The sequence below is a fragment of the Bactrocera latifrons genome, unplaced genomic scaffold (genome assembly GCF_001853355.1).
Source record: "Bactrocera latifrons isolate USDA-ARS-PBARC rearing strain unplaced genomic scaffold, ASM185335v1 scaffold_138, whole genome shotgun sequence".
Lineage (NCBI taxonomy): Eukaryota > Metazoa > Arthropoda > Insecta > Diptera > Tephritidae > Bactrocera > Bactrocera latifrons.
In genome coordinates this window covers 179,286-193,618 of record NW_017534830.1, presented here as the reverse complement: position 1 = coordinate 193,618, position 14,333 = coordinate 179,286, and the positions used below count along the sequence as shown (strand labels likewise).

Below are 14,333 nucleotides of genomic sequence, written 5' to 3'. Positions count from 1 at the left end.
TTTTCGAAACAACAACAAAGCGCAGCGATAGCGGCAACGCGGTTGGCAGAGCAGTCAACGCTAAGGCCTTTAATCCCATGGCATGCAGTATAGAATGTTTCAAAGGAAATGTGTGCATGTGTGTATATAGATGTATGTATGGGTGTGTGTAACTGCATATGAAAGTATGTGTGTGTGTGTATGCGTGCGCGCTCAACTCGCTCAAACTACAATTCATTACGCAGCTAATAAGTCAACCTCAATCGCTTATAAGCCATCGTTAGCTGCTGTAGTTGTTTCTTACAAATCACTCTAAGTGCGTATGTATGCACATATGTGAGTGTGCGTTTATAGGAAGTCGCCCCCTTTTTGTCGTCAATGCTGCAGCGCGCACCCTATTAAGCGGCTGGCAACTGGCTGCGCCGCCGCCTGGCAGTTAGTGCCGCTTTGGGGCGTGACACGTGAGACACCTGGAGTGATTGTTTGCCGCTGCTCACGCTGCTGCTGTAAATGAGCGCCTAAATCATATACCACACACGACATAACTGTGTGTGTATAAACACAAAATGTCACACAAATTGCCTTCGATTAAGTCAAACTTTGCTGCGTGCCACCGTTATCCTCATATGCGCACATATGTATGTATATACATATGTACATACTTGCTGATCACTTCGGCTGCCTCTCGTTCATTAGTACCGTTGCGTTTTGGTTGTTTCTCGGCTCTTCAGGCTCTTGAAATTGTGAATTGTTACAATTTGGTGCGTTAAATTGCATTATTCGTCACGGACTTGCGATGTGTGAAATTGACAGTTGACTTTTCTGCTCTCACTTTCCACCTTTCCTTTCCCGTTCAGTTATTCACATGCACCAACTGCCGGCTTCGGTTTTAGGTTATGTTGTTCTAACACTTGAAATCACCGATTATCAGCCAGTTGGGCTGAATTGTTATGCGTGATAAATTTGATAAAGTGGCTTCTTAATTGATGTTAGTGATTGGGTCAATTATAGAAATGATTTAGAAAATGTCACCCCGAGCTTCTTCATCGTTACTTAGCGACTCCGTTCGTTGAATCAATTATTTATCGAATAAAATATTGTTTCATCTTCGTCTTCTTTACTATTGTAGACACCGTTTACGGGGTTATAGCCGAGTTAACAACAGCGCGCCAGTCGCTTCTTCTTTTCGCTTTTTGTCGTCAATTCGAGATATAAATTGCAGACAGGTCTTTTTCCACCTGACCTCTCCAACGGAGTGGAGTTCTTCCTCTTCCTCTGCTTCGCTCGGCGGGTACTACGTTGAATACTTTCAGAGTTGCAGTGTTTTCAACCGCGCCGTCTCTTAATTCACTGAACTATGTCAATGTCGTCGTATATCTCGTTCAGCTCATCGTCCCATGGACTTTCTCTCGAAAACTCCTAAAGCCGACTCATCAGATATTATCACAGTCCATGCCTTTAAATCATATAGCAGAACGGGAATGATGAGTGAGTTGCAGAGTTTGGTCTTTGTTCGTCGAGAGAGGACTTTAGTTGTCAAATACTTATTCAGTCCGACGTAGCACCTGTTGGCAAGCATTTGTCTGCGTTAAATTTCAAAGCTGAGGTTGTTGTTGGTTAATAATACTGGTTCCATGATTGACGAAATTATCTATGACTTCGAAATTATGACTCTTAACAGTGACGTGGGAGTCAAGTTGCGAGTTGTGACGACTGTTTGTTTGATGACAGGAGATATTTCGTCTTGCCCTAATTCACTATAATATTGTAGCACCTACAGCCATGCCCTCATTTTCGTAATCGATACAGCTCATGGAATTGAACCCTGTGAAATGATATCTAAATTTACGCCATTTGGTACGATTACTTGAAGGTAATTTTATAATGCGACTATCATAGAAGTTTTTGTCCCTGGAACAGTCGACTTTCACAAGTTTATTTCCAGGCAAATTTGTTATCTGCAAAATTATTCACCAAAAATAGAAACATTTAGTTATCACTTGGTGCCAGGTTCGGTCTATAAGGTGGTTGTATATTAGCATCCTAACGTAACTCCTGAAGCTTCTGCCGACTCACTATAGATGTGTGTGGTCTAGCGTTATCTTGATGGAATATAATTCTTCTCCTATTAGCCAAAGCTGGTCACTTCTGGAAGAATATTTACTTCGAATAGCGGTTCAAAAGAACGTTACTATCAAAATTAAGAGTTTAGCTGTAGAGGAGCAGTTCGTAGTAAATAGCAAACTCCTCCGGACCTTCAATACTATTCTTCATATCCTTAAGGCATTCCATCTCACCTTGATCCGTCTCGCAGGCCTTTCGGTAATTTCATTGTTATATTATTTTTAGAGACTTCCAAAATTTTTTTACATGTTCGGTAGCCAGTTGTATGACACTTTTCGCAATCTCATCAGCAATTTAATTTCCCGGAATTTCTTTGCGGCCTGGAATCCAGCAATTATGCCGTTTTTTGGCAACCACTTTATCTACTGCCACCCTACTTCTGGAACATTCTTCGACGCAGTTCGTTGTGAGATTATTGCTTTAATTGTCGCTTGTATTAATGCTCCTAAAGTTGTTTCCTGCTTTATTAGCTATCTCAGTCGTTTTCTGATCGCAACGACTTCTGCTTGGAAGATACATCCGATTCTGGAAGCTTGAAGGGTCGCCTGTTTATTTAGCCATGTTTCAACCGTCTGTCTAAATGTTGTAAGTTCCGTTGACGATCCGCATGCTTCTGTGTTATCCAACTTCTTTTAGTGTGACTTTCTCTGCCAAATAAAGCGCGAGGTTATGTGGTCTATTATATTCACTTCTTGAGCTATGCCAATAGGTCCACTTGAAGAATTCAGCTAACGCGGCCAATGTTGCAACTGAATTTGCTGCAGAGCTTTCCACTACAATGTCTATTAGTGGTCGGTTGAGTAACCTTACAAGTGCAGCCGTTGAAGTGCTTCGTAGCGCTCCCGGAATATAGAGAATAGCGAATAGCGAGGGCGCAATACTTTTAGAGCAACATTTTGGTTAATTTTCTTGACATATTAACACCCTGAAGAGGCTGTTATAGCAAAATAGGTTTAGAAAGGGAGGAGAACTTAGGGCGGTAAATTGTCTCTATTCTAAAAATAAGCTCGAGGCATCCACCACACGAATTTACTTGCAGATGCTAGTAGAAGAAAGATCTATGAGGTTTTTTGACTTTTGTAGATATTTGAACAATTTTAAAGTAAGGGTAAGCAGCTTGAAGAAGTTACATAAACTTAAAATATATACTATATTTCCAGGGATTATTCGATATAAAATAAATCGTAACCATACTATTGTCTAGATTTACTTGGCTATACGGATTAATTTATCGTGCCACTGAAAACTTCAACACCGAACTAGCGATCTCTTACTTACGGTTTATCTAAGAAGTTTATTCTAATTATATAATATTTTATATATCTATACAAAAGAAGCCATATAAACATTCTCTCTGTTAGTTCATAGCCAATGTCGCCCTCCTTTTTGACAAGCATACAAACCGAAATGAATAAAAAAATATTTTAATTTTTTTAAACTTATCTTATTATTTAAATTGTTTAAATTTTCATTTACATTCACTTACTTTTCAAAAGAAATTAAAATTTCAAGTAAAACTGACTTTAATTGAAAAATAAAAAAACAAATAAATTAATATTAAATTAGTCACTTAATTAGTTTATAATCTCAAAACAAACATGACAAGCGAATAAATACGGCGACCAATCAATAAATACTCCTCGCCAAGGCCAAAGTGCCTGTCACCGTGTTCGTCGCCGCCGCCATATTCGCTGCCGCCATTAATGCTGCCGGCGTCGCCGCCGCGCTGAGCATACCAGCAGCGCTGCCATTGCTCAGGCCCGCGACCACGCCATTGGCGGCATTGAATTTCTCGAAGCCGCTCAGTTCGGTTGGCATTTTCTTGCGCAGATCTGGTTTTGGACCACTCAGGCACATTTTCTCCAGTTGTTGGTGTTGTGAACGCACCGCAAAGCGATTCACATGCACCGGTATGGGCACGACTATTTTGGTGCCGCCGCCAGCACCGCGACCAAGGCCATGCGATGTGAGACCGGCCTTGACGCGCTTCCATTTAGCGCGACGATTTTGAAACCAGATTTTCACCTGCCAATGTGGGGGGATAGAGGAAGAGAGGGGATTCATAGTTTATTATAAAAGCTTTTTTTAAAGTTGGTTGTTATATATTTTATATAAAGAAAATCTCTGAATTAGTTGAAAATATAAGAAAATACAAGTATACAATATAACCTAACTTATATTTATCATATTGTTTTAGTTGTTATTTAATATTTACTATTTTATTCGATTACATTTCTAATATCACATTTTTTTTTAACAAAAAAGTTCTTACCTGCACTTCACTGAGTTTAAGTGTCGTCGCTATTTGACTCCGCTCCGTTAAACTGAGGTATTTCTTCGCATGAAACTCTCTTTCCAGTTCCAATAGTTGCTCGGAGGTGAAAGCTGTACGTCTACGCCGCGATTTCGAGCTACTTCCTCCGCAATTACTGGAGGAATCCTTATTGGAGTCGTTTGGTCCGCTCGTCGCTTCATCATCGGAACAATCTTCACTGTCAGAGTGTGTAAAGCCTGAAATTTATAAAAAAAAAAAAGAATTAGTATAATTCGAAACCGCTGTGAGTAAAAGGGGATTTAAATAAAATTCTGTGAAAATTAGCCGTACTAAAAGATACAGATAGGGAAACCGAAAGCATAAGTTTCTTCCGCGATTCTAATAAAAATGATCGTAATCCCTCTTTTTTCGCTATTAATTATCTATTGAAGGAGACATGTTTACAGGGAAGTTTTTTCGCTGTTTGGCGCCAATCGGAGATTCTAAGTGTAGCTAACCCTTTCTCCACCTGGTATTTCCAATTGAGTGGAGGTCTTTTTCTTCCTCTGCTGCTACTGGCGGATACTGCGTCGAATACTTTCATATCTGGAATGTTTTCGTGCATTCGGACGTCAGCGTAGCCGCTGTCTTTTAATTTGCTAAACAATGTCAATATCGTCATACCTGTATATCTCGTACAGCTCATAATTCCATCGAATTCGGTACTAGCCGTTGCCAATGCGCAAAGGACCATAAATCTTCCGCAGAATTTTTCTTTTGAAAACTCGTAGCGGTGACTCAACAGATGTTGTCATCGTCCATGCCTCTGCTTCATTTAGCAGGACGAGTGATTTGTAGACTTTGGTCTTTGTTCGTCGAGAAAAGATTTTCCTTCTCAATTGCCTACTCAGTCTGAAGTACCAACTGTTGGCAAGAGTTATTCTGCGTTGGATTTCAATTGTGATGTTTTTTTGGTGTTAATGCTGGTTTCAAGATAGATAAATTATCCACGACTTCACAGTTATGACTGTCAACAGTGACGTCTTGTCCTCATTCACAACCAGACTCTGACGCTTCACTCTCTTATCCAGCCTGGAGCATGTAGAGCTAACGGCGTTGAGGCCAATGAAATCAATATCAGCGGCGTACGCCAAAAGCTGTAGACTCTTATAAAAGATTGTACCTTCTCTATTTAGCTCTGCAGCTCGTATTATTCTCAGAATACGTTGGGAAACTGTTGACCTCACTCGGCGAAACAATTCCGTTGAAAGCGACGAAATCGACTAATTGGAGAAAGGAAAAAGGGTCATAGAGCTCTACTATCCCGAATTATGACGTCGAATTGCTAAAGACGGTCCCATTTGGCGAAGAAACAAGTATTCTTCCACGATCGAATCATTTAACATTCCACACCTACGTCCACGGCCAAATGGGTCTAGGTTAGGTTATATTGACTGGCTTTAACGCCGTAATAGACCTATAGGATGTAATGCCACATTGAGGTTCATTTTAATATAAGTTTATAATGTGCAGGATGTTCGATCTTTTGGCGACGCTTAATAGATATTTTATGTTAAATTCGAATACTTCATCTAGAAGGCCGAATAGGAGCACCACATCTGCAGTTTCTACATGTGCCTCATCTAATCATCACCGTGGCCTGGAACCCAGTATATAAGCAGCCACTATCCATATATACATACATATTGAGGTTCTTTATGTTGTTTTCCATGTTATTGCCTATTTCAGCAGCTTTGTTGAGTGCATAGTCTTCTGCCTGGAAGATACTGCGGTATTTCAGCAACCTAAAGGTTCGCTTGGAACTAGATTAGGTAAGGATGTCGATCCAAAAGAGATCTCACTTGGATAGTATTAGAACCACGGTCCGTTGGGGTATCTTTTTAGGAGTTTTCTCCTATATGTTAAAATATATCTTAAGACCCTTACAAATCGGCAAAGCGCTTTGAGCCTATCACAAATTTGTTGAGACAGCTAAAGTCAGTTTCAGCTATTTCTTCTGGTTCGCCGAAGATAAGAGATAAGGTTACTGAGAAGTTTCAGCCTCAGTCTTGCAAGGCTGAACGATGAAAAAGAAAGTACCTGAATGTTTCCTCCTCACCCTCCGCCATTAAACTCTGACAACTAGCATTCGACAAGATTTTTAGCCTTACCACAGGAATGATTAATGGAGTCCAATAAAATTGTGTTGATGAACTTTACTATATTGTGCAGTAGATCTCTAGTCTCGCAGTAGCAAAGATGCTAGTCCTCGGACAGCGCCTACTAAGCGCACTGGTGGTACATACATTGACCCATTTTCAGACCGCCAGAACATAATTTTTTGAATGGTTTAAATAAGTTGGACTAACGCTGGGTAATGTGTATCGGACCGCCCTCCCACATATGTACATATGTATGTATGTATATTCTAATAAGAATAAGCCGTCTTTCAGACTTTCATATTACCTTGTAGTGAGTTCTCTATAATCTCTGCACAGCACATATTGTCAACCACAAGGGTAAATATGCAAATTTTCAAAACGGAAATACAAGAAAACCCTCCACCCCACAACTTGCTATGAACTTAGAAATGCTCTTAAGTACCCACTCTACAAGCTCGAAATAATTTCGAAAATATTTATATGAATTAAATTAAGCGCAGTTAAGTAATCTGTGCTGTCACAAAGAAATGAATGACTTTTACTATAGAGAATTGCAATTGAAGCTTGTCGAGAGTGCACACAAAGACACGTACGCACGTACACATATTTATATATAAGTATGTATATGTGTATGTGTGTGCACAAACAGCCGGACGATTGCACCGCCCATAATATCCTGTTAAATAAAATTATGGACAAAGTCACACAAACACCCGCATAACATAATGGCAAAGGCAACATCTTGCTTGCGAGAGGTTAATGGGGTGTGTCAAAGCTTGTGGCAAGCGTTATGACAGCAATAAAGACAACATCAACGCGAATGCCAGCAGCTGTACGCGTGTGTGTGACTGTTTGTGGCGATCGCCGCATCAATTTCGGTTGAATTCGCTGCGGCAGTTTGAAATATGACACCCACTTGCCGACAATCAACAACACAACAACTACAGTTAGCCCCCACACCCTGCACCTACCCAAAAGCAAACGCTCTGCGACAATCACTGGCACTTGAGCGTGAAATCCCAGCAAACAATGCGCAAAATATTTGCTTCTACGAAGTTATTAACAAATCGCTTGTTGTTGTTGTGATTTTTTTTCRAGGCTTAAATGAGTTAAACAAATTGAATGTTAAGAATCGCCGCAAATGAAGTCATAATCGGATGACACGAGTGCGCAGTTATTGGTTTTGTTGTTGTAGTGATGCTGCTTAATCCGGATGAAACGTTCCAAACACGAGTTTATAATATTTCTTAACACTTGTATGCTTGAGTGGCGACGGCGTATCTGCAGACAATTGCTCAGCACTTTGATTTATGAAGCGAGCGAGCTGTGGTTCGTAAGGACCAGAAAGTCAAAGCAACAAAGTTCAAGAAAGCAAAATAACTGTGAAATATTTGAGCTCAACCGCTAAATAATTGTGTACACAATTTGTTAAGCGATTGCGATCTATGTATGTACATATGTATATATCTGTTTTCAGCTTATCTTTAAAGTGAAAGCTTAAAAACTTCAAGAATTTGTAATTAGTTAGATAAGCCTTACTCCATTTCTGATCTTTAAACCCGAAAGATTTGTATGAACCTTAGAATAACTCAATTATTAATTAATTGACTCAATTAATCCAAAGTTCTGACAATTTACTAATTGTATCAATAAAGTTGGTCTTTAGATGTTCTTTATATCCCGAATATTTTTATGGATCAAACTAATTTATGGATTAATTGACTCAATTAATTCAAAATACGGACAATTTACTATTGCCTCAATAAAGATGCTCTTTATATACGGAACATTTTTACAAACTACAGTAGATATCGATTAATTGACTGAATTAATTCAAAATACGGATAATTTACTAATTGGCTCAATACAGAAGCCGTGTGAAATTGTATTAGATGACAAAGAAAATATTACAACTTTAAATCATCTAGAGGAGACACAGCGATGAGGCAGTGCGAACAAAACATCATGCCAGTTTTTAGTCGAAATGCTGGAACGAGTCATAGAAAATTGAACGCAAAAAATAAAGGACAAACAAAGTTTGTGAGTGTTTTTCTTTAAAAAATTAGGGAACCTCTAGATGCAGCACCATTTATATTTACATAAATTATCAGCATTACGAGCTGAGTCGGTTTAGTCTTGTCTTTCTGATTAAAAGTAGTCTAGTTTTTGAGATATCGATCTGAAATTTGGCATACGTTCTTTCCTCAACAACATTTGTGTTTGTGAAGGATATTATAGGTTTGGTGACACCGAAGAAATATTTGATATAAAATGTTCTCAATAGAATTCTTCTTTTTAAAATTCGTCTCATTTTAAGCTCTTTAAGAACGCACAATTTTACTATACTTTAGATACAAGAAACTGATTCCCCTCTATTCAATGCACATTTTCAACGGCACTCAAAGTAAAAGTATAAATATTTAATTTTCCAAACGGCAGCAAAGTAGAGTAGAACGGCACGGAGTGGCGAAATAACAATGATGATGATGATGATTGCTCTGCCAAATGAAATATTAATACATATGACTTTTCCACTGCTTTGCGATTAGTTACGCCTTCTATATGAATGTATTACAACAATACAATCGACTCCCACTCCCACTCCTCGCCTTATTGGTGGTGGAACGAGAGATCGCGTTTTATGCTGTTATTGTCAAGGATAAAGAAAGAAATTTGAAATGAAAATCCAGCACGAACAACACCAATGGATGCATGTACATATATGTGTGTATGTTTCGGTATATACGTGTGTGCGACACTGACTGACGACAGCACAATTTTGAAATAGAAAATGACACACAATAGCGAATGCGCTCTCTGCCTTTGCACGCTCACTCAACACTGAGCAGAGCTGTAAATGTCAAAGTGTCAGTTAAAAATATGAAAAGTCCACTCGCTTCCGCGTCCTGCGCCGCTCGTGATGCGTTCACGCTATTGTCTATTGTTGTTGTGGTGGTCGTTTGAAAGAAGAGTTGAAAGTTTTGATTGACGCCTAACATTGAAGCTTAAATGCTTTTATGCAAATGCCTGGCACAATCATAATTGTTTGCGGAACGGAAAATCTAATGGAAATGTTTGTGCGCTTGTGTTTTCTCATATTAATTAGCCATAACCATTTCTAGTCAAGCTGTACTTGCTTGGCTTAAATGCAAATGAGCAAGGCGAGTGCGAAGTGGCGAATTAAGAAGTTGTTGATGTGTGTGCGTGTGTGTGCATACATGAAGCGCGCAACAAATCGTTGAGAAATGGTGCATACTTAGAAAGATAATTGCGTTGAAAGCCGGAACTGAAAACTTACTCGCTTAGAATTGTGATTTCTATGGACAAGTGGCAGCAATGGGATTCCATAATTATTAGAAATATACAGTTTTATATGAAAATGTTCAAGTTAACACCGCTGTTAGTGGTTACAAAAAAGCTCAGATGTTCGTTCAGTTGCAAAAGTTCATTTCTCGAAAGGTTGAATACCAACTCTAGTAAAAAGAAAATGTAAATACTTAATAAATCTTAGCTCTGGACCTAATATAAATTATTTAAAGCTGTCTGTCCCAAACGCTAACTCTCTCTGCCTCGATTAAAAATGACTGATGAAAGTTGCCAATTTTCGTTGCTAGCTTCAAAGGCTACTGGAAGTTGGGGGTCTATAAGAAACTAAAATAAGCAAGCACCTCAACTTCGGCTGCACTGAACCTATAATAGTCTTCACAGCTGCAATGGTGTAAGAGATATTTATTCTAACTTTCATCGGTCAGTTATGGACGTCCAATCTAAAAATTTATTAATAATTCATGCCAAAATTTGTAAAGATATCTTGTAATGTAAAAAACGTTTCTATACAAGAACTTCTTTTCGATTGCTTAGTTTGTATGGCAGTTATATACTATAGTGGTCCGATCAGAAAAAAAWTCTTCAGATATTATAGTTTYGGCTTAGATAATACTCCATGCCAAATTTCATGAAAATATCTTGTCAAATAARAAWTTTTTTCTTACAAGAACTTCATTCCGACTGCTCAGTTTGTCAGGTCCCATATTTTCTACATAGCTGAATTGAGTAATTCATTTAAATATAGAKKTCTTCAAATAACGAATATAATAGATTCTAACATTCTAACCCGTCATTAAAAATATCAARGAGAAAATTAAATTTGTGCTCATAAGTTTATATAAAGCCCCAACATTAGACTTGACTGAGGTTTTTTCTTAGTTTTAGAAATCTCTTAAGGAAATGTTATTTTTAGTATGAAAACAGTAATTGTTATAGAGTTTATTAGACAATCGCGATAACAAARTAAGGGTTATATAAATTCGAACTATATGTCAATTTTATTTTATAGAAATCACAACTGCTTTTCATGCTTGGCTTTAATRTTATATTAGATACATATATAATACATACATACATATGTAAGTATGTAATTGACTTTCGACATGGGTCAATGCATTATTTCAGTTTCCTAAACCACATAATTCGTCTAAGTCTACCAAAACACTGTTCCCAGCTAATTTGTTACTGAAACGAGCAGGTAGCTTTAGTTTCTGTACTCTCCCCGAGTTTTGTAAAGGCCTGCAGAAAGCGTTCAATTTCAAGATAAAGAAAAACTTTTCTTTATTTTTGCTAGCATTTTGTGCCACAGTCTTCGGAAGATTAATAGAAAACCAAAAATATCAACACCAATACTGCAAACTTCCCTGGGAAATGTGTGAAATTAATCACTTCAAATATAACACGAATTTTTGATAGCCTCTACAAGAAAATAATACGGGTCCATTCATAAGTGAAGTGCAGAACAGACGCTGACGTACTCCGAAGTAAGGTTGATAATACTGTATACCGAATACCTCGAATAAAAAGGAAGGAGCAAATCACTCTTTATATACCCAAAAACTAAGTTAAGTTGAAAAAAGGTAAGAAAATATGGGATATGTAGAAAAGAATGAAACTCGTAACAACAGGGATTAAGTGAAAACCATATATGACGAAAATAATCGGCAATCGAAATCCCATCTCATCACGATTAAAAAACAAAACATCCCATAATTTTTCTCTGTTCAAACTGAGTTTAGGAACAAAATATTCCTACCAGATCTGTCAACTACACGGTAATCATTCCACGGCTTCTCGATCATTATCACCCAGAACTTAGCAACTTGTAAGAAAGTCAATTTATACCTTACGATTCTATGCTTTCCCTCCAACTATATTACATACAAGTATTTTGAGGCCTTAAGCTGCCATGAGAGAACCCAAAAGTGCTGATGATGATATTACTTATTGGAATCGAAACAATATTGATCTCATAAAACTTGTTATGAGCATAGTATTAAAGCTTAACCCACTTATTTGTTAGAAGCAAAGTTGCGTATGATTGTCCTTCATTTACTCTCTCTCTCTCTYGGAGTTAGACTATTTTCTTATACGAATATATAACACTATCCAATTTTATTTACCTCTGCTCTTATCCATATCAGTGCTGTAATTTTTTGGTGACATTGTTAGACTAATATCGCTGCAGGAATCACCGCTGCAGTCGAAATCCTCATCCATGCCCACATCCAAGAGCGCTTCGGACGCGTGAGATTTCAGCGAATCGCGACTGTTCGTATTCGCACAACTTGAGGCGGACGAAGCCACCATGCTCATTCCATTTACGGTTTGTTCGCATGGCACCGCGCTGGCTCTACTCGACTGGGGGCTATGCAGGCGCGTATGTACCGTTAAATTGTGCACATAATCATCACCAGCATATTCCATATTTGAACGCGGCTGTTCACTAGTGGTATCATTGGATAGACCCGCTGGTGCCACATTTGTTGATGCTGCATGTTGACCACCAACCAGGCCACCGCCGAATCCACTCAGCAATAATTTATCGCGGTAATTCGCATCCGACGGATTAAGGAGCAAACGCGTTGYTATTTGTGGCTCGAAAGCATGTGCAGACCCCGACGGCAGCGTACGTGCATGATCACTGTTACCCGTGAAATTAGCACCCGGTGGCAAGGCATGCKGATGGGCTGGTGGCAACGTGGTGGCGTTCTTTGATGCTAATTGTGGCGGTAGCGTTGGAGCCGCAGAGCCTACGCTCTGCTCGGCTTTGGCAAAATTGGTCAGGTAACTGCCGCTGGAGATCAGCTGTGTCAGCCGATCGTGATTCTGTGCGAAGTAGCCGTGCAGCCAGGGATTGTAGAAGGGAAAATTGGCGAGGCCTAAGGCCGATGTGGCGACCAAAGCGCGCGCGYTCAACTCGTCCTGMTCACGATTGTTGATTGGCGTTAATATTTGTGTACTCCTTTCGAGCTCTTGTTGTTGTTGTTGGTGCTGYTGGTGCTGATGGTTGGCGATCAGGCTCTCGATGGAAAAGGGTGTTGAAAATTTGGWTAGCTTGCTTGCAGTTTCCGCTGCCAGGGGTCGGGTACCCTCCATGTTAGAGAGTGTTAAGATGTGAGGGATTTATTTTACAGTTATCTTTATTTCAATACGTTTTGCTTTTCATGTGTAGACATATATTTTTGAACACAATAAACACTTTGGCTCAACTCAATTTTCTTTTTGACTACAGTTTCGACAATTTAAATATATTATATATTTGCATATATATAACGGTTTTCCACTTCACTTTATAATTCTTTCGAGAGCTCTAATATTTTTTGTYAAATTTATTACAGAARCCTTGTGTATATAYCGCAMTTTTTACAAAATTAYGAGCTACTCCGCAAAACCCGAAGCACTGAACCGTTGAAAAGTCGACAGCRAACTAACTGTCGCTCACCACTAGCGGCTGTTCYCAGCGCTGACACACTGGCAAGCGCCCAAACGCTAGCAAACATGACAATAAATAAATGTCGCTGTTTGTGGYCCCGCAGACACATCACGTACCCGAGCCAAGTGAGACATTTGGTTGGCTGTGTACGCCAATTTCATTGCGCTCTGTGGCGGTTGTTGGTGTGAGTGACTATTGCTATCGTGCTGTTGCCGCTGTTTTCGCACCATRGTTGCAGTKTGCRCAACAAAAACCACCAACGMGTAGAAGCTCCGCCTAACAGCACRCTAAATCCAATATGGCGTATGCCAATGAGCGAGACAATTGAGAGCGCCCAGCAAATGATCACCAATCGGCATTGGTCGYTGCCGCATATGCCCGTACGAACACAAGCACACACACACATGTGTATAATTTTATAGCAATTTGTGCGATTGTGCGTGTTTATACAGCGCTAAAGAGTTAGCTAATTGCCTATAATCGGTGTTCGTCGCTGTTGATACGCTTGTCTCTCCTCACTTCTAGCAAACTCGCTGTTGTTRTTATTTTTTTGTTTTCCGTTTGCTTCCACTCCATAATTGCTTTCTGCTTGAGACGCGCTATAATAAAATGTCCACGTACGCTGCGGCGGCGTAGAACACGCCTCCCATTAGCGAGTGATTGCAATATACATATGGACGCGCATACAAGTGCATAGGTGCCAATATATTTACACGAGTATATATATACGCATTAGGACAATGCTTTTTTCTTTAAACTTCTGTTTTATGCTGAATTTTTGTTAATATGTATAATTCTTGATAGGAATCTCGTATTGAAGAAAGACGTTAATAAATCGGTTTTCTGCAATCCTAGTGCTTTCCGAGCGATATCAAGCGATGCAGCTGAAGAACTAGCCAGCTTGACGCTTATTGACATCCAGGGGAAGAAATTCATACGACTATACCAGCTATCAGAGCCGTCTTCTTCTTCTTCTTAATTGGCGTAGACACCGCTTACGCGATTATAGCCGAGTTAACAACAGTGCGCCAGTCGTTTCTTTTTTTCGCTA

At 39.3% G+C, this 14,333-nt stretch overlaps 1 protein-coding gene across 1 annotated transcript; it reads right to left on the bottom strand.

Annotated features, from left to right (window-relative positions):
- Positions 1-3,703: 3,703 nt before the first annotated feature.
- LOC108965286 (homeobox protein unplugged) lies at positions 3,704-13,322 on the bottom strand. The gene is made up of 3 exons (XM_018927584.1): positions 11,970-13,322; positions 4,376-4,614; positions 3,704-4,128 (listed from the first exon to the last, which is right to left on the bottom strand). The coding sequence occupies exons 1-3, from the start codon at positions 12,943-12,945 to the stop codon at positions 3,730-3,732; spliced, it is 1,614 nt and encodes a 537-aa protein (XP_018783129.1). The 5' UTR covers positions 12,946-13,322; the 3' UTR covers positions 3,704-3,729.
- Positions 13,323-14,333: the final 1,011 nt, after the last annotated feature.